Source organism: Martes martes (genome assembly GCF_963455335.1).
Source record: "Martes martes genome assembly, chromosome: 6".
In the NCBI taxonomy this organism is placed as follows: domain Eukaryota; kingdom Metazoa; phylum Chordata; class Mammalia; order Carnivora; family Mustelidae; genus Martes; species Martes martes.
In genome coordinates this window covers 113,894,798-113,918,258 of record NC_137893.1, presented here as the reverse complement: position 1 = coordinate 113,918,258, position 23,461 = coordinate 113,894,798, and the positions used below count along the sequence as shown (strand labels likewise).

Sequence of the window (23,461 nt, the reverse complement as noted above, 5' to 3'; positions counted from 1 at the left end):
TGGAAGCAAGCAAGATGGCTAAGAATACAAAGGAATGTAACAAAGCACCAATAAAATGGTCAACAAAGAATATTTAGGGAGAGAAGTACTGATGTCCACAATTTACTTGGAGATACATTTAAAAAATAAGATGAATTAATGGATGGAGAGACGGCAGACATGTTATAGAGCAAGTATGGTAAAATGTTAATGGGAGACTCGGAGTGGTGGGTATAAAAGGGTTCATTATGAATTCCTTCATGTTTCGTGTGTATTTGCAAATTTCTTAATAAAAAGTTAGAAAAAAACAATCAGTAGCATCACACTCAAATAACTTCCAGTGCCAATTTCTGCTTTTCTTCAGTAAACATTTATTGAGCACCTTCTGTCTCCAGGTTTTTCTAAGTCTTTGGGATACAACATGAACCAAAGACGTGCAACCTCATAGGGCTGGGAGTCTAGCTTGGAACCTGCATTCTTATATTCCATTTTCTCAAATGATACTTCAGCTCCCAGATTCTTTTAAATAGATATTTTAATACTAAAAGTAGGACACGGTCTATGCCAGCCTATCAAAGACTTACACATGGCGAAGATTCAAAAATACTTCGTGTTTAAAATATGGTATTTGATAGGATTGATTTTCATGATCTGGAGACAGTTTGATCATTTTTAGGCCCCAGAACAGATAGCAGATTGAAGATTTATGGCAAATCCATGATGCAGTGGCCCAAAACTGAAGAGGCCCTTTAATCACTAGAACATCAAAGAGTTAAAGAAACAGAAGTAAAATACAATGTGTCCAAAAACCTTCTCTCCTATCCATCCTCCTTCAGGGAGCGCTTGCACTGCCTCAGGAGGAGATAGTACTATCTTTCTGCTCCTCTCAGCTACACCTCGCCCTCCACATGCCCACCCCCCACCCCAATTTGTTTTCTCAACTTCCCTGTTAGAAATCTCACCTCCCACTCCTGCATATGTAAGATTTACATAGTTCAAGATGCTCAGAGCCTCAGTGTTAATCCCAGGGCTGGAAAGTCAGAGATGACAAGTGAACCTGGTATATCAGAAGAGCAGGGGTGACTCTACAAGCCACAGGGCATCACTATATGCCTTGGGGTGTCCCCACAGACTTTGCATGGCACCAGGAATCTTGAGCCATGGTAGAGACCTTAGTTTTCCATTGTTAACAGTACAGGGGCAGAATGAGGAGACTGAAGAAAACACCATGGATTTTAAGCAATCTCTATGGAAGTTTCTCTCTGTACCAGACCTAGGATGGGTTGTAACCTGCTCCCCACAATGGGAGGACACCAGAAGGTATTAGCTCCTGAATCTTCGCTGATCAACTGCCTTCTGCCTTCTTGGGGTCACAATTACTGAAAGAGTTCCCAGGATTGGTAATAAAGAGGCTCCCTCATCAGAGATTTCCATATCTCTTATACAAGTACCAATTATTCACCCACAGAGATTTGGGACTCCTGTATGTTAAGCCAAGAACAGATGGCTGGGGAAAGATACAATGCCCACAGATGACACTGTCTAGCAGCAGGACAAGAGTCGGGCAGTGCACAACATCAAGGGGCTTTGATCAGCAAAGTATCGATCAGCATCTGAGTTGGGCATGCAAGATTCTCATTAGGCTAAGTCTATTCTGTGTATACACGAATACAAATTTTCTGAGTAAATTATTGCTTTTTGCCCAAGATATGGAAGGAAGGTATGCTCAAAAAGTCCTTAGTGGAGAGGCACCTGGCTGGCTCAGTCAGTGGAGCATGTGATGCTTGATCTCAGGGTCATGAGTTCAAGCCCCATATTGGGCAGAGAGTTTGCTTAAAAATAAAATAAAAATAAATAACAATTTTTAAAAAGGTCCCTTGGTGGGCAAGGAACTAATCTGGGTTGACTAAAACCACCGTGCCCTCTCTAAAAGATCAGTTGTCAAGGAAACTGAGACAACACAATAGCATTTATCCTACTCTACTTCATTAATAATGCTAGTTACTAAGAGTAGTGGAGATTTCAAATAACTTTCAAAATAAAGTTGGGGAATTTAAGAGGGCGGTTTCTATTAAAAATATTTTTTAAAAATATTAATTATACATATAATAAACTTTAAAAACATTTCCAACTTTAAAAGCCACTCCTTCATTTTAAGTTGGACTTCTTTACAGAGAGAATAAAAGAAATTTCTCGTAGCACATTCTCTGCAAAAAGTAATATGGTATTAAGCATCAATTGTTTTTTAATTTACTTCTTATTAAAAGCTGACTGTAGTGTATCAAAAGTAGAAACAATAGGCTAATCGGATATTAAAAACACATTTGTTTCAATGCAGTCAAAATATTTATATTTTACAGCAAAAACTCAAGAGAACCTTAAAAAACAATTCAAAATGTTACACTTACAAACATGAGATTGCAAGAGCATACTCTGAAAGTTGGGTCTATTTTAACTGAAAACTCGTAACAATACAGAACTTTCTATTTTTGCCAAGAATGATCACGTTTTCCCAGACACTTTATGACTAGGTCTTTAAACTTCTGTTTTACTAGAAAAGGGATATAGTCCTAAATATAATCTCCAGTAAAGCTTTCAATAGATAATTGCTATATCTACAACAATAGAAATGGCATTAATATTAAAGACAAATACAGGATGTTGGAGTTTGTATTTCACACAGTTAAGACTTAAAAGAGTCAGAGCAGCCAAATTCCAGCTTAATGATAGTTTGGCCAAGTACAGTTTATAATAAACTGACATTACCGGAACAGGCCCATGTGCCCTCATCCCGCCTGATGCCTTCCCTGCTCAGCCCTTCTACATTTCCAGCCTGTGCACCTGCAGGCTTCTCTGAAGAAACCAGACAGTTGTACTTTAAACTGTGGTTCCTGGGGGTGCGGGGGAGGCTCAGTCACTTAAGCGTCTGCCTTGGGCTCCGGTCCTGATCTCAGGGTCCTGGGATCGAGCCTCACCCATGGCTCCCTGCTCAGCAGGAAGTGTGCCTCTTCCTCTGCTCCTCCCCCCACCCTCAGGCTCTCTCTCTCTCTCAGATAAATAAATTAAATATTTTTTAAAAATAAAAAAAATAAACTGTGGTTCATGGACTTAAATCCCACCACTTCTGCTGTAGGACTATTGTATTAGACAGGATTTACTTTAACCATTTATTAGAAAATTCTTTCAACAGCGTATGGCCAGCTTCTAATGTTTTAGGGTACAAGAACACAAGGCAATGTTTTATCATCACTGAGATTGGGTTTCCCCCCTTCCACCTGCTTTGCCTCTTTTTCCCTACTTTCTATTTAACAGTAGAAAAGCAGTTTTATTTCTTAGTAAGGAAAGCACAAACATAATAGGTAAGAAATAATAGCCATGGAATAGAAGTAATTTTTATAAAGCACTGTTTGGCCGCACTGTATTCTCTGGGAACAACCTCAGTCCACCCCCAGCAGAAAAATGAGTGTGATTCCTGAATATGTTTCATAAGTAACCTTCAAGAAGTAATGGAGGAAATGGGGGAACCTGGCTCATCAGGTAATGCTGATTCTACATTAAGTATGTAAAGTGTCAGGGCTAAAGTTGTTCAAAAGAAAACCACCGGCCCAAGGTGAACTAGCTTGCTCCCAGACGAGCAAACTGAGATTTAATGGCGGTTTCAACTTCTCCAGGAGTGGACTTTTAGGACAATCAATCTGGAACTTTCTGACAAGTACCCATGAGGTAATCTGCCACATGGGCCCTCTCGATCCCCACCCCCCTTCAAAGGAAGATGAGGTAATCTACAGGATAAGACCCCAGGCCCTTCCCCCTAAGGGAAGGTGACCTTGTCTGGAACAATCCTTTCTTTTCTTTTGCTAATAACTTCCTTGCCCCACCCTCCTTCCTACAAAAATCTTCCACATGGTACAACTCTGGAGCTCCCCCTCTACTTGCTAGATGGGATCCTGTCCAATGTCTTAATAAGGCCAATTAGATCTTCAGATTTACTAGGCTGAGTTTTGTTTTTTTAACAAAGTCACCAGTCATCTCTTCTCAGAAAAGTATACTAAATGGCATCTCTTGTTGGATGCTGTGGTCTCCGTTCTCTATTGTACATTCAAAGTGTGAAGCTCAAAAACAAAACATAGTCATAAAAGCACAAACTTCCAAATCAAAGCTATGACAAGTAGGATCCGTTCACAAACAGCATGTAATCATCAGGTTTTATGATTTTCTCAACAAAATAATAACCCCTTTCCACTTCTATAGGAAATTTGTACAGCACTTTCACATCTTACTTCACCTCTGGTATATCCCCTATGAAACAGGAGGCAGTTTCTTTATCCCCTTTTCCAGGGCTGGGACAAGGTGGGTGAGGCCCTTGTCCCAGGTGCAAAACTTAAAGAGGAGACAAAAAAAAATTCAGCAATCAAGATAAATAAATTTTTAATATTTAAAATATTTTAGGGACGCCTGGGTGGCTCAGTTGGTTGGGCAGCTGCCTTCGGCTCAGGTCATGATCCCAGCGTCCTGGGATCGAGTCCCACATCAGGCTCCTTGCTCCGCGGGGAGCCTGCTTCTCCCTCTGCCTCTGCCTACCACTCTGTCTGCCTGTGCTCGCTCGCTCTCTCTCTAACAAATAAATAAATTTTAAAAAAAAATTAAAAAAAATAAAAAAATAAAATATTTTAAAGTAGAAATAATGCAAAAAATTAAATTATGAACAACAACAAAAAAAAAGTTTCAATAAAGACAGGATCAGTATCATCAATGCCTCAGCCTTCAATAGAGCTTAGCATGGCACTCCACTTTTCCAGGACAGAGAAACTGAAGGACAGGGTGATCATTACACCCTCAAAACTGTAAGGTTTTTTAAGGCAGATGCCTGCGTTTGTGGCAATAGTCCAGGCCAGTTTCCCTCAGTGAAGTTCCCTGGTTTACATGAGGAAAATCTCTGCCATGGGTTTAAAGAGGCTGATAACCAATCTCCCTGAAGTAACAGTATTCTGAGTCTACAGGTGAAACTGAACTCAAGCCAAACTCACAAGGGTGTAAATTGATATAAAGGCCAACAAAATATTAATTTTTTTGTTTCACTGGTCAAAGCAATGTATATTTCTGAAACCAAATTTTTTAAATGGATACTTACTGATGGAAGAGTAAGTGTCTTGAAAGAGCCTAAAAGCAAAACAGGGAAGAAAACAGTCATAATTTGAATACGATGATATACTACACAACTCCAAAGACTTTCCTAATACTCTTTCAGATGGAGAAGGAATCATAAGCTTACAGAATCGTAAACTTGTCTGGTCAAAACAAAACAATTATGTGAAAGCCCAGAATACCTGAGAGATTACCACAGAACTTCGTGCCAAAGAATTAAGGAAAGCTAAGCCAGACTTAAAAAGCCATCAGTGGGTGAATCCCACCCCGCAAAATTAGCTTAAGTTCTGCTTCTCTTTTCCATTATCATTTTTGTTGTCACTGTTGCTGCTGTTCTTGTGGCTGCTTTAAGGTTCTACATATTGGAGGGACATTTGAATCTGTGTTGAGAAAGAAGCTGAGGTTTACTTCTTATGTTCTCAGACCCTCATGATAAAGGAAGAAAAGGAAGGCATTAGTCACATCAGGGGTGAGCTGGGACTCATCACTGAGTCACTGGTATTAGAGTGATGCAGACTTCTTTTCATGTACAGTTTCTAAACACAGGACTGCTAATTTAACTCATGCCAATTTCTCATCAGATCTAATTATTTCCAGGGAAAAAATGTTTCAACTTAAAAATAAAAGAGTACTTATCCAAAGGTCCTGTTTAAGTGACATGAATTCAGAGGTGATGATGGACTCTCACAGTTCCTTCATTTAAGAAATACTTGTGATTATTTAAGAAGTATTTACCACCATGAACAAGACAGACATGGTCCCTGTCCTCCTGGAACCCACATGTGTCTATCCTATAGAAACAGACAGACACCAGAGCAGAGCACAGTACAGAGTAGGGGTTAAGCAAGTGGCCTCTGGAATTAGACTCCACAATTTCTATACTCATCAACCATGTACTAGCCCCATCCTTGAAAGAGTTACCTGATTATCTGGGTTCAATTTCTTCACCCATAAAATGAGCATGTTAATAATAGGACCAATCTCATAAAGTGGTTGTGAAGAATAAGTATGTTGATACCTAGAAAGTGTATAGAACAGTGTCTGGCACGGAGGAAACACTTGATAAATGTAAGTCACTGTAGCGCCAGAAAACTTGTAAGAGATCTCCTCTGGGGATGTCAGCATGCCTCTATAGCAGGGTCTTCCCGTTTTCATAATGGAGCACTCAGTCGATCAGTACACATCACCAATGTCAAGTTAGATTATCAAGTCATATACATAATGCACTTTCTCAATCAAAATACTAGAAAACCTTAGTTTCTTAGTTTTGTTCAATAAAATAAAAGAAGTAAAAGTGGGTACATTTTCTGCCTACACCCTTATAAATGGCCTTGCACAATCCCCAATGTGTGCACACCCACCTGAAGACCACTGCCCCAATGGACCTCAGTGAAATACAATGTTTTCAGAAGCAGATAAGCAATTCATCAAAATCACTTATCACCTAGCACAGATCAGTTTATCCAATGACTGTCACCATAGGAAACAAAGAGCAGGACTCTTAAACAACAGGACACTGGACAAAAAGTGTCTTGAAAAGGTCACAAAGGGAAACAACTGAACAGATACAGCACAACACGGAAGGGCTGCAATAAGAAGAGGACAGAGCCCACCCCACAGGGACCAGGGGAAGGCTCCCAGAGAAAACGATGCCAGAAGTCTAAGATTGTAGGATAAGGAAAAATTAGCCAGATGAGAAAGGAAGGGAAGAGTTTCCAGGCAGAGCAGCAGCCAATGCAAAAGAGCGGAGCTCAGCATGAGTCTACAGAAGAAAAGAGCTGGCAAGGAGAGGACTAGAGAGATGAGGTTGGACGAGATCCTGAAAGGCCTTTTGCACAGAGTGAGTCCTGGCTGGTATTGAATATCCCAAGTTATGCCACTATCCCAGCATCCTGATGCAGCAATTGTCCTGAATCGTTTTGGTTTAGTGAAATATTGTTAAGAGATGGGTTTAATTTGCACAAGACTTAACTTTGAAATATTGTAATCATGCTTTGGTATTATCTTGGTATATCTTTGGTATAACTTGGGATATCTTTGGTATAACTTGTGGGAAGAAACTTCTCCTCATTAAATTCTTCTTTTTAATGGGATAGCCATATTCTATACTGAACTGAAGTAAGATTTGAGAAGCCCTATGATATTGCACCCACTGAACTTGGTCAAACAGTCAAAAGAACCATAAATACAGACAATTTACTTGACAAGTTTTGTGTTGTAAAAATATTTGTTAAGGGGAGTCATAGTACTCTCCAGGTAAAAAGACAAACCCTGTAAAATATTTGGACTGAAACATTTAGCTCAATATGCAGGAATAGATGGAATTGAGAACATCCTCTATAGAGCAGAATTTGCTCTGATCTTAACACATACCTCAGCAGATGAAGAGAGTGTATTCTCAATAAAAAATATACCAACAATGAACAAATGCAATTTGAAACTAAAAATAATACCATTTACCCTAGCATCCCCCAAAAAAGAATACTTAGGTATAAATCAAATGAAATGTATACAAGATCTATATGAAGAAACTACAAAACTATAATAAATGAAATCAAGAAAGGATTAAATAAATGAAGAGATATTCAATGTTCATGGATAGAAAGACTCAACATTGTCAAGACCTCAGTTTTTCCCAATTTGATCAATGCAATCCTAATCAAAATCCCAGAAAGTTATTTTATGAACATCAACAAACTGATTCTAAGACCCAGAATAACCATCACAATACTGAAGGACAACAAAAGCTGGAGGACCGGTACTAAGAACTCCAAGACTTACTGCAAAGCTACAGTAATTAAGGCAGTGTACTATTGTCAAAAGAACAGACAAACTGATCAATGGAACAGAATAAAGAGCCCAGAAATGGACCCCTACTAATATGGTCGAATGACCTTTGGCAAACGAGCAAACACAACGCAATGGAGCAAAGTCAGTCTCTTCTACAAATAATCCTGGAACGGACAACCACGTGTAAAAAAAAAGTGAACCTAAATATAGCATTTACCCCCTTCAGAAAAACTGACTCCAAATGGATCACAGACTTAAATATAAAATGCAAAACTACAAAACTCCTAGAATATAACACAGGAGAAAACCTAGATTACCTTGGTCTTTTTAGATATAAAACCAAAGATACAATCCATTAAAGAAACAATTCAGGGGTGCATAGGTGGCTCAGTCAGTTAAGCATCCACCTTCCTCTCAGGTTGTGATTACAGGGTCCTGGGACTGAGCGCCATGTTGGGCTCCCTGCTCAGCAGAGGGTGAGCTGGGGGGGGGGGGGGGTGCTGCTTCTTCCTTGCCTCCCCCTACTCGTGTTCTCTCTCTCTCTCTCTCAAATAAATAAGATATTTTTTAAAAAGAACTCATAAGCTGGACTTCATCAAAATTAAAAAGTTCTGCTATGCAAAAGACAATGTCAAGAGAATGAGAAGAAAAGCTGCAGACTGGGAAAAAATATTTGCAAAAGTCAAGGACCGTAGTCCAAAATCTACAAAGAACTCTTAAAACTCAACAATAGGAAGCAAATGACAGACTAAAAAATGGGCCAAAGTCATTAATAGACAACTCAACAAAGAAGATACACAGATGGCAAAGAAGCATAATAAAAGATGCTCCACATCGTAGGGAAATGCAGATTAAACAATAAGATACCAGGAACTTCTATCAGTCACTGACAATGTCAAATGCTGGCCAGGATATGGAGCAAGAGGAACACTCCCATACGGCTGGTTTACAATGCAAAAAGGTACAGCCACTTGGGAAGACAGTTAAGCAATCTCTTAAAAAACTAAACATACTCTTACCATACAATCCAGCAATTCCATTCCTTGGTATTTACTCAAAAGAGCTAAAAACTTATGACCACACACAAAATCTGCACGCAGGTATTTACAGCAGTTTTATTCATAACTGCCAAAGCTTGAAAGCAACCAAGTTTCCTTCAGTCAGTGAGTGAAGAAATAAACTGTGGTACATCTAGACAATGGAATATTATTCAGCTCTAAAGAGAAATGAGCTATCAAGCCATGAAAAGACATATAAACCTTAAAAGTGGGACGCCGGGGTGGCTCAGTCAGTTAAGCATCTGCCTTCAGCTCAGGTCATGGGTCCTGGGATCGAGTCCCACATCGGGCTCCTTGCTCAGCTGGAAGCTTGCTTCTTCCTCTACCTCTGCCTGCCTGTGCACTCGCTCGCTCTCTCTCTTTCTCTCTCTGAGACAAATAAATAAAATCTTTCAAAAAAAAAAAAAAAAGAAGAAGAAAGAAAGAAAGAAACCTTGAATGTATATTGTGAAGTGAAAGAAGCCAGGTCTGAAAAGGCTACATACTGCATGATTCCAAATAAATGGCATTCTGGAAAAAAACAAAACTATGGATACGATAAAAAGATCGGTTGCTGGGAAGTGGTATGGAGAGATGAATAGGCAGAGCACAGAGGGGTTTCAAGGTAGTGAAAATACTCTGTATGATATTATAATAATGGTTATATGTCATTATACATTTGCCAAAATCCACAGAATATACAACACCAAGAGCGAACCCTAGTGAAAACGATGGACTTCCATTGTTTATGATGTGTCAGTGTAGTTTCATTCCTGCTTAAAAAAAAAAAAGGTACCATCTGGTTTAGTGATCTTGATAATGGGGAAGGCTGTGCATGTGTGGGGACAGGGATAATATAGAAAATTTGGAGAAAAAAAAAAAGCTTTTATTTGACTGTTCAAATCATTTGATCACTCCTATATATCATATAAATTGTAAATTCTATAAATGTATACATAAATAATATAAATAAAAGATTATATATAATAATATACATCATGGAATAGTCAGACAACTTGAACATTCAAATAATTTATGGATTATAACCTACTGAATAAAGGAAGAGTCCATGAGCTCATGCTGCTCTATAATTAAACACATGACTAAATGATGGAGAAGAAAAAGTTCTTCTTTACTGTAGAATTCCAACAAGTAAATATAGAAGGAATCATGGAATTGGGAAATTTTACAGCTATCATGGTAATAATTGATTCAAGCAACAATCATCAATCTTGTGCATACAAGCTGGGTGATTGAGATTCGTGAGAAATAATGAAGTACTGTTGTTTCAAACTGCTAAGTTTTGGGTGGATCACTCACAGAAATGGATGACTGGAACACTCTTGAAATAAAAAGATTAACTAGCAAACCCGTAAAGGTGCACAGAGCAGCACAACAGCCTCCATCCACAGTGGCTACTGAAATGAGCAACTGAAATGTGCTACAAATGCAAAATACACCCCATATTTCTAACACTTAAAGAAGTAAAAAGAATGTAAACCATCTCAGTAATAATTTCATAGTGAGTACATGCTGAACTGATTATATTTATGAATTATTGGGTTAAATTAAAGTACATTATTATTATTTTTATTATTATTATTACATAATTTTATCTGGATTTTCTTTACCTTTTTTTTAAAGATTTTATTTTTAAGTAATCTCCACACCCAACATGGGGCTCAAACCCACAACCCCAAGATCAAAAGTCATATGCTCCACTGACTGAACCAGCCAGGCACCCCTATTTTTTACCTTTTTTTTTTCAAAGATTTCATTTATTATTCCAGAGAGAGAGTCTGTGTGCACAAGCGAGCAAAGAGAGGGGGTGCGATGCAGAGGGAGAGGGACAAACAGATTCCATGCTGAGCACAGAGTCCATCACAGGGCTCGACCTCACAACCCTGAGAACATGGTGACCTGAGCCAAACCAAGAATTGGACGCTTAACTAACTGAGTGACCCAGATGCCCCTATTTTTTACTTTTTTATTTTGGTTATTATAAAACGTTGTATTACATACATGGTAGAATCATACTTCTATTGGACAACGTTAGTCTGGAGGATGGAGGACTCACATTTCTGCTTAGAAGCAATAAAACAACCAGCTAGATCTGATTGCCTGCAATTTTTAAATATGGTGAATATAAATAATAATAGATACTATTTCTAGTGTTATAAAAGCATGACATATATTAACTGATCTAATCCGCATCATAATCCCATTAAGCATTATTTTCCTTATTTTACAAATGAGAACCCTGAGTCATAGAGACATTAAGTGACTCGCCCAAGGTCACCCACAGAAAAGAAGTAACAGAGCCAAGATTCTAATCCAGGCAGCCTGGCTCTTGGGTCTGAGCCATAAATCATCATTCTGGGCTCCCTCTCAGCACAGAACAACCAGCTGAGCCTTTGTGCCTTTTTTTTTTTTTTTAAGATTTTATTTATTTATTTGAGAGAGAGAGAGCATGAGAGGGAAGAAGGTCAGAGGGAGAAGCAGACTTCCAGCGGAGCTGAGAGCCCAATATGGGACTCCACCCCAGAGGGGATCATGACCTGAGCTGAAGGCAGTCACTTAACCAACTGAGCCACCCAAGTGCCCTACCTTTGTGCTTTTATTCTACATACCCTTGATTATTGTAAAAGTTCCCCAGCCTAGAGAGCCTCTTTGTGCACATTCTCAACCCTCCATCACAGAGGTTCAAAACCTCTATTATCTCAGGACTTTTCTCCCCAGCTCTATGCTAGTCATCAAAGGACCTAGGGATTCTTCTTTATCCATGTTGCTCCCAACCTTCCAGTTCAGCTATAAGTACTGCAATAGCAGAACTAATTTTAAAATAATTCACGTTATACAAAAACTTCTGAAAAGGATACAAAAACAAGAAAATTTCCCAACTCTCATATCACTTCCTCATACTATAGTTCTGATACATTTGAAGTTAATTTCAAGATCTGAAAAATCCTTCTTCAAAGGAAAGTTAAAAATAACCACATATGTCTATAGCTGGGACCCCAGGGAAGCCAGGGGTTTTGTGGGAAGTGCTGCTGTATTCAGTACCTGGTAAAGGGAAGTGATAGGACTTGGTGGGGCGGGGGGCCAGAGCTGCAAGGCAGGCTCCAGAGGTGTGTTCACAAGACACGCACTCTCAGAAACAGCCAAGACCCTTGAGAACTGTCCTGAGCCAGGGGGTGGGGCTGGACCTTCACCCAAGGAAGGGTGCCCCTTGGGCAAGGCGATTCTCTTAGCAGATGCAATCCCCAAAGTGGCCTGGCTTTGAGGGCAGAATGCCACAGCGCTCCCAGGAGCTGGAGGGAACCAGTCCTTCTTCTCCGAAGGGCTCTACCTGGGTGCCACAGCACAGATCCACCACGATATCCCACACTGGGAGAAAATGGACAAAATTAAACTACAGAAAGCGGAGCCCCATCAAACCAGTACCCTCGATTAGAGAGAGGTATTTATTTTTCATTACTTTAGGATAAATCGTCGGGGTTGGCCATTTTGTCAGGCCTGTGACTTGGAGAAAACAATGTGCTTCCTCTCCATCATGGCCTGACACGCAGTCTACCTCCCATCACTGGCAAATTTACAAAGACTGTGTGTATGTGTGTGTGTCTGTGTGTGTGTCTGTGTGTATGTGTGTATGTATATTTTGGGGCAGGGGACCAGGGGTATTTATTTTTATCTAAGAGACACTAAACAAGGATAAAGTAAAAAACAAAATGAAACAAAACAAAAAAACAAACAAAAAACAGCTGAGAATCTACGATCCAAATAAATCCAGTAGGTTGATTAATCGGAGGGCAAGCATTTCAGCAACTCAGGACCAGCTACCCAGATTCGAAGTGCAGGAAATCCCAGTTCATAGAACTTTTTTTTTTTTTTTTAATGTAGCTCTTTTGGGTCAAACCCTTGAGGGGCTTTCTCATTAGAGAAAAACTGGAAGAGGAGATTGACCGCATGCCTGGCTCTCACTACTTTGACACATGACGGTATCTGTTCACAGACCCAGGAAAAACAGGGCCAGAAACAGAAGCTGCTCCCAAAAGCCAGAGCGTCAGGGCTGAGATGTCCCACCCACCCCTAATTCTTGCTAGATTCAGGGAGTGGCTCAAAGGATGTGTAGAGAGATCCAGTTTAAAGCCCACTCACTGGTCTCATGTGTCATTATTAAAAGGTCAACTTTAAGTACTTGACATTTTTTTCAACTTGTGTTCTCTCCAAATTTACAAACGCAGCTTGGAATGTCCTAGGCACTTACTCAGCCTTATGTGAAAGTCCTAACATTCTAGCAATAATTTACACAACCAAAACCTAAAGCTGGGAGCGAACGGGTGGGAATGTAGATGCGCAACCGTAATCTCTTTCCATGCTGTTGCTAGGTTGAAGATTAAATAGACAGCATTCGCAAAGTGTTGTGACCATTTCTGCTCCCTCTGAGCAAGGTTCCACTCAGACACGGGAAACAGGCACCACCTCTAGAAACACTAACTCGCGTTCCTTTAAATCGCAGACAAAAGATCCGCTCTGGGACGAAAAGTCCTTCTCAACATTGTTGTAGATAAGTCTGTAGGACTCAGGTCATTCTTGTGTGTAACCACAGAAAGTCAATCTTAGAACCCTTTCAGATGCTTTCTCCTTCCCAACGCTGCCGAAGCCACTCAAAAGAAACCTTGTTTTAAGGCTTCACACTTGGCACAAGCCTGAGAGCTGGCCGTTTGATTTACAAATAGAGTCAAGCTATTTTTAAGTTGTATAATAAGCATACACAAAAACGAACCTTCCCTTAGCTTTTAAACACACTCTATAATACCATATGCTGCCTCTTCTGACATCTGTGCTCACCAAATAGCTCTGTGGAGAAATGCTGAAGGAAAGGGGTGATGTGTAATGGGAAATCCAACAGATCCAGAAACAGTCCCTATGGGTAAAAAAAACAGCTTTTCCACTAAATGCATATAAACAGATATGCATGTATGTATGTATGTATATGAATATATATGCAAATATATATACATACATATACATTTATATGTCTGACTTAATATTTACTGCTTAATTATTTTTGGTAGTTCTCTGCTATTCAGTAATATAAACTAAAGTATATCACTATCCTGGCTGAAAACTTGGACCTCCTTACCAAGTTATTAAATACTCTCTCATTATTCAGCATTTTCTTTGATCACAGGGAGACAAAGCGAGAAATGGGGTTTCCCGCTACAAATCCGAGGAAGACAAAACCTTAAAACATGCTTCTGCTTCACGGTTTACTGTCACTGTAAAGCTAAGTAACTCTTCAGTGCATCCAATCTACACAGAAAAGACAAGCATTTCGAGTAAAACAAAGCAAAAATATCTCCTTTGGCCCCTTACACACTCCTTTAATTTTTTTTTTCTCTCCTGCCTCTCCTTATTTACAAACATCCCAATAAACAGGAGTTTCATAAATAATGTGTTATTCCAGTTAGACCACTGAGCATCAACAGGTCAAACAAAACCCACTAAAAGTAAAATAAATACACCGTTACAGTATAAACTAAATATTGGGTTCAAAACAGATGAAAAACCAAGAGTCAAACAAGGCTCTGGGCTACTGAATGTCCAGGCGTTTACGATGGCAGGGTTGGCAGTTTAAGGCCCATGGGCCAAAGATGGCCCACACCAACTTTCCTACAGTTCGTCAACTAAGAATGGTTTTGCATTGTTATATAGCAGGGAAAAGAAAAAAAAATATTTCATGACACATGAAAATACATGAACTCCAAATTCAGGGTCCTTAAAGTTCCATGAGCACACTCATTTACTATGCACTGTCTCTATAGCTACTCTGCGCCTACAAGGACAAACACCAAAAACCATAAGGCAGCAGAACCTACCATGTTTACCATCTGGCCTTTTTTGGAAAAGTTTACTGTCCCCTATGGGATGGTGCTCTTTTTAGAGAGATCTCCTCCTTTCTCAAGGGATAAGGAGTAAGGTCGAAGGCCCAGCTGAGTCACAATCAAACTGCCATCAACAGAGACCTCGCCTGATGCCACAGCTGCACGGCATCAATAATAACATGTGATACTAGGAAATGCTAGGTACGACACAGCTGACATTCTCCAATGTTTACCATGTGCCAGACAATATGATAAATGTTCTAAGGCAATACACTTAAGAAAAAGAAATGGATAAAATTAATTTTAATAATATATTTTATTTAACTCAATAGACCCAAAATATTACCCCTGAAGGTATAACAATATTAAAAACTTATCAGTTTAAAAAAAAATTCAGTTCTGTCGCATTTTTTGGTATTAAGTATTCAAAGTCCAGTGTGTATTTTTTACCTGCAGCCCATCTCAACTTGTACAAACCGCATTTAAGCACTCAAAATCCACAGGTGGCTCGTGGCTACCATATTGCACAGCACAGGTCTGAAGTACTATCTCATTTAATATGCACATCAAAGCTCTAACGTGGGTACTATTATTATTGCCATCATACAAATGAAGAAACTGAGATTAGATTAAATGAAGTGACCGGCCCAAGGCCACTTAGGTAATAAGAGGTAGTGCTAAGGGTTCAATTCCAGTGTGGTTCTAGAGCCCTGAGTCCGACTCACTATGCCTCCCAAACTATACAGAACAGACCTGGATATTACTTCCAAAATATTGGTGCCAACAAAATCTCATGTTTCCTCCCTGTCCCTCCTCTGTACTTAGTGCACTCTCGCAATAGTATTTGAACACACCCATTCTTCTACCTTTTCTCTCTCATCCATGTTGTGATTACCTCAAGCCCCATGTAGCCCTGTAGAAGTCCATCCCTCTTCAACCCAACAGCCTTCTTTACAGCATTCATAAGACACTCCCCATCCCCACGCCCATGGCAGACACAGCTAATCCATCTACTCTCTATTGTGGTAAACCCGGACTTGACCTTGACACCATCAACAGAGCACTCCAAGCAGCCTCTACCACCAACTTGAGATGGCACATGAAAAGAAACCTACTTTGCATCCCCGTGAAGAGCCCAATATTTATGCCACCCAATATTGTGCCATATATAATTTGATGCCTAATAAATATTTGGAATTCTCAAAATAGTAATGCCCTGTCTCAACTATATTTCTGAGAAGATTTAACAAGATTTCAGCAAAATTTACATTTATAATACTAAATCATTTCTGCCATCTACATTTCCATAAATGTAAATTCCCAGCATTGCCCTGCCAAAAAGAAGCTACCAAGTACTCCTAAGAGAATGTAACTCCCTGTTTATTTCAAAGCTCTTTACCATTTTGGTTTTTAGATTAATTCATGAGTCATTTCTTCAAAACTAAAGACCCAAGGACCTGCCCACTACTTCCCACCCAACTCCCTCCACCAAATTTTCCTTGGCCAATTTCACCCTCACCCTTGCAAAGGAAGAAAGTCAAGTCATGGAATTTTCCTAAGAGAAATGTAGAATAGAAAAGTTCTAACTTGAGGAGAAAAGTTCTCCTCAAGTTTTGTCATTGCACCTTTGATCTGGTGATCACCTTAGCCCAGGACAAGAGATAATAAATTATAATTCCACTTCCTACTCATGCTGACAATCCCATGGCAATAATAAAATAACTACCAGATCCCTTCAAGCTTCAAGTGGAAGCATACTACCACCATCAATGCCCCTTTCTCTTCTCTATTCTCCTGTGTTCCTTTCCTTGATACCTTGATCCGCCCTTGCATTCCAACATCCCACAAACCAGCAGGGATCCATTTGGATACCACAAGAGAGTATCTCCATTCTGTGTTTCTCTTTCCAATGAGCTACTACTTATTATGTATATCCCCACTCCCTATGAAGAGACGACCAATGTGTATAATTTAGAGGCAGGTAAATAACTACTGCAAACTTTTCCTGAAACTGCATTCCAATTTTACTCCTCATTGCAAGTTCATACCTCAAAATATTTCTTTTCTTTATTCATTCTCTTTAATCTCTTTCTTGCATCAAAACAAAAAGTACAAGTTTGTTTGTTTCAAGGATTAATCCACTTACCTGTGCACCTAATCCTGATCCCATGACTTCTTATCCATGAATTATCCACCCCCTCCTTTTGCATCGACGACTTTTACCTCTCTACTGGGTATTTTAAGAGAACATCTACCTCTCTCCTTTCAACTGTCAAATTTCGGTAAAGAGTAGTCTACACTCTTATATTTTCTCATTACTCATTTATTACCTAAACTTGGCTTTTGCTCCCAACGTTCAACTTAAAACCATTCACTTAAAGATACCCAATGTCCTTTTCTCTGTCTTCGTCCTCTCTTCTCTGACCCTCTGGGACACCCAACTCTATCAACTTTCCTTCTTAAAACTTTCTTCCTTTGGCTTCAGAAACATCTCACCATCTTCAATCTATCCCTGTCTCTGGCCACTCATCATTCATCCATTTCACTGATTTCTTTTCCTTCTTCAAGCTTCTGTCACCAGTCTTGTTCCATAAGTTTTGTCTCTCTTGTACATCTTGTGCATTCCCACCAAGACTTCGAGTATTGTCTGCCTCTGTGAAAACAATGCTTTAGATTCTCTCCCTAGCTACAATTTCAAAACTATCTGCTGTACATCTCCACCTGGATGTCTCCCCAAATTTATATCTAAAGCAGAGTGTAGCATCTTTTCAGAAAACAGACTCACAAACCTCTATCCCCCCATGGCTGCCACTCCCAGCCATCAGCTCTTTCCTCCGGCACACCCTTCCCTCCCCTAGTATGTGAAATGACTTCTCCCACTAAATGCCAAATATATCAGCAGGAGTGGAACACGTATGAATGGACATTTGTATAACTCTGGATGTAAAAGGTAACAGCACCAAGCACAAGGTCATACACAAGAAGCACTATTTACAAACCACACTGAATTCTTTATATAAAAACAAGAAATAAAAACTCAGGCTTTCTGCACTTTAAATATATATTATCCTTCTAGAATCTCTGAAACTTTTCTAATCCTTCCTTTCTCTTATTCCCCAACTGCCCCCATTCATCCACAATCACATACAACAAATAATCAGGAAATAATAAATTAGTGGGGGAAAATGTCATTGGGCAAACAACTAGTTGTAGCATTGCAAAGCCCTCTTAGCAACATAAAGGATCAAACAGTAATCCAGCCCGAATTCTTACAGGATCTGATTTCTATTTCCACCACAACCCCTCAGTGAGTCACTGGGACAGTGACTCATTTTGTGTTAGAAAAGGAGCACCACATGTTTAACTTGGAGTTTAAAGAATCAGTAAGTTCCCTTTCAGCTTCACTCAATCACTGATTCATAATCAAACCCCAAAATAGGATTCTCCATTGCTTAAAATGAACACCCATGCTTAGAGTTGGGGGCTGCTTGAAAGCAAATACAGAAGTCTGGGAGGGGACTTGGCTCAGCTGCCATGAATCATCACAGACTTGCAAAGGCATGCCTCTCATTCTCAGGCTTTCCAACACTTGGTCAGGAGCCATTCATGAGATAGTAAAAAGTAGTCGTTTTCATTTTAATGTGGCTAAGAATCACTTGTGATGACTGCTTGAAACAAAATGTAGATTCCTAGACCTTACCCACGTCTTAAAGGGGTGGCCATGGCATTTTTTTTTTGTAAGATTTTATTTTTAGCCAATTCTACACCCAATGAAGGGCTCGAACCCACAACCCCGAGATCAAGAGTGGCATGCTCCCCAACTGAGCCAGCCAGGTACCCTGAGTCTGTGCTGTTAATAAGCACAACTCACACAGTGAAAAACCCAGAAACAGGATTTAGGTTAGAAAGATCCATGAGGCTCCCCGCCCAGCCCCTGCCCCATGCAGAATCATTAGTCCATAAAGAGCAACTCCACCTTGAGCTGAAATAAGAGACTTGCACAAATATGCAGGTAAGCATTTTAAAACTCCTTAGTTAGCCTTATCTTCTTCCATATCAGAAAAATCAACATTTGCAAATATATCCTAGGTCTTACACACAGTTCTCCATATGTTAGGTAAGTTTCCTAGAGTATAATGGAAATAGCACGGGCCTGCAAACTTAGGGATGTGTGGGGTCTTCAGCTCTGCTACCAATAAGTGATTTCACCGTGGGCAAATCATCAAACACCAGGCCTCAGTCTCCTCGGCCATAAATTAGGTAACTGAATTGGCTTATCTCTGAGGTCCCATCCAGATCCAGAATTCTATAAAGCTCCAAGTAAAGTGGGTAGAGAGCTAGCACTGCATTGTGATTCTTCAGATCCAGACTGGATTTCGTTAGATCCAGGACTAAATCACCACAAGCAAATGTGATGATAATTTTATTATAGGAAGATGACCGATAGAACATTGTATCAATATCCCAAAGTAAGACAAACAAAAACTATGTCATATTCTTCCATCCGATCTCAACCTTCAAATTCAGAACCAACAGAATCAACTTCAAATGCAGGCTTCACTATTTAGCTTGTTAACTATGGAAAAATTTTTTTTTCTCTCTTAGCCTGTTTCTTCATCTCTAAAATGAAGATAATAGTGCCTTCCTCACAAGCTTATTGACATTAAATATTGTGCATTAAGTCTCTGGCACTATAAGGAAATTCAGTATTTAATATGTTAAATCCCTTTCCCAGCCCCTTCTAGTGATGTGCCTTTTACAGGGTTCCCACTTCAAGATCACCCCAACTGATGATTAATAACTGCCTCTGTCATGATTGTTGCTATTCTTTTCTAATAACAACAGCTATCCTCTTCTTGAATAATTCCTATGTGTTAAGTGCTTTCAACATGTTACCTCACTCAATCCGTACAATAGCCTTGTAATTGCATAAGGCAGGAACCACTATTCTCCAGATAATAAAACCGAAGCCCGGTGAGATCATGACTGCCCACAACCATACAACTACTAATAGAAGGACTATCAGGTAGCCTGGCTTCATGACTACACTGTAGTCCTTTATCTTTCGGAGATATATATATATATGTGTATATATATCACAATACCAAAGACATGTGAATGAGGAGTCCACACCCTTTAAAAATAATTCTCACGTACCTACAAGTTCAGACTCAGCTCTCCTGGCAAAGCTGCCTGTGAAAACCTGTCCTGGGAGATCTGCCCACACACTACACTAATTAATCTACTCTCGTAAAAACCACGGGACTGATTTTGATCTACAAGCCATGAAACGTATGTTCCGGAGCTTTGTTTCCACCAGAAAGCCATCCGAACTGAACTGGATGATTTTTTTAAGTCTTTCAGATAATAGCTCAAACTTAAGAAGCACTGATTTCCCACCCTTACTGGATCAAGATGGAAAATAAAATACCCCCTTGTCAATGTGGGAAAGAAAGACAATAAAGGACAAAGAAGAATTTTTAACTCTTAAAAAGTAGGGAGTAAACACCGCATTGACTCTCCAAGATTTTAGAGCAAAAGAAAAAGCAATTACTAAAGGATATAGACACACTGCCTCATAGTGTGCGTCTTATGCCAGTGCCTCAGTGGGAAGATGGAAGTAGGCTTGGCCCAATCAATAATTAAACAATGCATCCCAATCAGCAGGCACTCAACACAAGATGCCCTGCAGAGCACCCACGGCTTCCGCTGACATTTTGTTTAGGGTTTTTTCTTAAACCAGGTTTACGTGAATCACCGACAATTCATTAATGAGGGGAAAGGGTGAGTTCATATTCTCACTCAAGAGAAACACTGAAAGTTTACACAGGAACATTTCAGATTATAGAAAGAGGAGGGGATAAGGCAGAAATAACAATTTCAAGGACATTAAAAATAATTCAATCATTACATATGGCTTCACAGATGAGAAGATGGTTCTCATTTATGACCCATGAATTCGAACATTCTTCAACTTTTTTTCTTGATCTGGCATGGAACTCCAGGGCAACCTCTCACTAACGGAAAAGATAAAAACCAAGAAGGAAAGACATAAAGGGACAGACTCACTCTCCACCCAACATGCAGTCTGATTTGATTTCAAATCTGACTTGATTTCAAATGTGACTCCATCGTCTTTCCTCTAGTAATTACTACCTACTGAACTTTTACCATGTTTTGTTAATTGGGTCCACTTAACTATTTTATGCGACGGAAGACTATGAACCTAGCTCTGTTCAGTATAAAGGTGCTGGCGATGATGGTGATGGTGGCAATGAGGGTGATGGTGTTGGTGGTGATAGTGGCAAGCACACTTCTGTGTCTGAATCTCTCCACTGAAGAGGCATTAATATACCTTTACAGAATACCACAAAGTCTAGTAGAAACACTTTTTCTAAAGGGCTGCCGTTCACCCAAGAAAACTCATAACTGATCCCCAATAAATGGAGAAACATATTTAAAAATGAATAAACTTCCCTGGGGCAAATAATACATTATATGTTAATTTAAAAATAAAAAATTTAAAATAAATAAATAAGTAAATAAACAAATAATAAAAATTAATAAACTATACTGTAATCAGTGCTGCTGGCCTCACAGATGGAAATGTAAATAAAATCTTCCTTATGTCTGTCAAATAAGTAAATGAACTCTTCCTTGAGGACAAGCCATACTTTTCTGTCTTTTTTCCTTTTTTAATTCATTTATATTTTTTCATTTTTTATTTTAACTCCAGTGTAATTAACACACAATGTTATACTAGTTTCAGGTGTACAATATAATGGCTCAACAATTCCATATATTACTCTGTGCTCATCAAGATAAGTGCACTCTTAATCCCCTTCACCAATTTCATCCATTCCTTTTTTAAAGTATATTTTGCAATTTGAATCCTTTAGCTATTTCCATTTCTGACACAAACTAAGCTACCAATGCATTCTGGTTATGGTGAAACACTGCTCCGCCCCAGGAATTTCTAAAACAGACTGTTAGAAACAGCCGCTCAGAAATAATATCTCTCTTTACCCAGCTCTACTGGATGATGAATCTTTATTAGAAGCAACCTTTTCTTGGAGGACCTCATAAAAAAGTAATGACATAATCAGACTGAAATGTATTTATTTGTTTGTGTTTATGTGGCAAGGGAGGAAAAAAAATGGATCCTAGGAGGATCTCCGGATTTAGAAGACCCATTGATTTAAAATGCTCATTTGTCTACATATTGCTGCCACTGAGAAGTTAGATTAAAAAAAAAAAAAAAGTGTCTTGGTCCTTGAGTCCTAACATTACAGGAAGCATCTGCTTTGAGAACAATGACTCACAGCCTCTGATAACGGAGTAACATTCTCCTTTGCAAGGGAGAGAGTGCTCCCAGAAATGGTATTTTCAATGAAACTCTACGTCAACAGAGTCAGAAAACAGCCACTAGAAGAAATGCATTTTCTCTCTCTCTTTTTCAAAGATTCATGCTGCCCTCAGGATAGTGTGGTCTGACCCAGTCTTGAGTATTTTAGACTTCCTAGAGACATGGGACCAACTCTCTTCTCAAAAGAAAAATCTAAGAAAAATTTTTAAAATGAGCCAGAGTCCCCTCATCCCCTCAACAGAAAGATAATGCAGTAGAAATTCTAAAATAAGAGTATACAAACATCAGAGCAAAGCCCAAATATTTATCAAAATCATCCATGTTATTCTGGACCTTTGCAATGCAGCAAAACTACTGCACTAGTAGAGCCAAAATGACAACTCTTAGTGGATAAATAATGACTGTGCAACTACATTAAGTAATGTCCACTCGAACTTAGTATTTCAGTATTTTCTTTAGCCATCATTGTAAGACCAGGATTCACTCATTCATTTTCAGGAATAATAGTTCAATAGTGAAAGCAGAAGTCTACTCTCATATAAAAGGAAATAATACATCCTGCATGTTCTTCTTCAGTATGACTATGGATAATACTAACAGCAGGTGTTGAATATGCATAGGCGCTGGATACTAACTTTCACCTTATACCTGCTCCGGAATGTAAGTTTCGTTATCCCCACTTTACTGGTGAGGAAATTGAGGCTCAGAACAGTCAGGTAACTGCACAAGATCATATAACCAGTGCTAAGACAATCTCAGATCTTAAGCACTAAGCTACATTTCCTCTCCAAGGAAACAAGGCCTCTCACTTTCCTGACATAACTCCTAGGAAAGACAAAGAGGCTTGGCTCCCATACATGAACTCTTCTTAACTTCCAACCCAAACTTATTCCCTTAGTCAGTCGACCTCCAGGGGAAGAAAAAAAATAAAAAACAAAAAACAAACAAAAATATATACATATACAAAAAAAATACAATAAATATAAAAAAGATACAGATAAACCTTGATTTTACCTTTTTTCATGATGGTGTTAATTTCTGTATGTTAGTAGAGGATAAACATTTAGAAGATGAACTATTGTGGAATCCCTTCTACCCTTCATTATGTGCCCTTACATTAATTTTTTAAGATAACTCTTAATACTGTAGGTATTTAGGCCACAATCTCTGCCCTCTGATGAAACATCTAAACATGCTTCTAGTTAACTGTGTTTATAGTTAGGAAGTAGGATTATGGGTGATTTTGGTTTATTTCC

The 23,461-nt window shown here is 39.1% G+C and overlaps 1 protein-coding gene across 1 annotated transcript in view; it reads right to left on the bottom strand.

The window, feature by feature from the left end:
• Positions 1–23,461, bottom strand: part of CD109 (CD109 molecule) — a 138,332-nt gene that overhangs the window by 112,566 nt on the left and 2,305 nt on the right. The window contains exon 3 of the mRNA XM_080806381.1: positions 5,111–5,139. Coding sequence (XP_080662507.1) covers positions 5,111–5,139 — 29 coding nt within the window. The remainder of the gene's footprint in view (positions 1–5,110; positions 5,140–23,461) is intronic.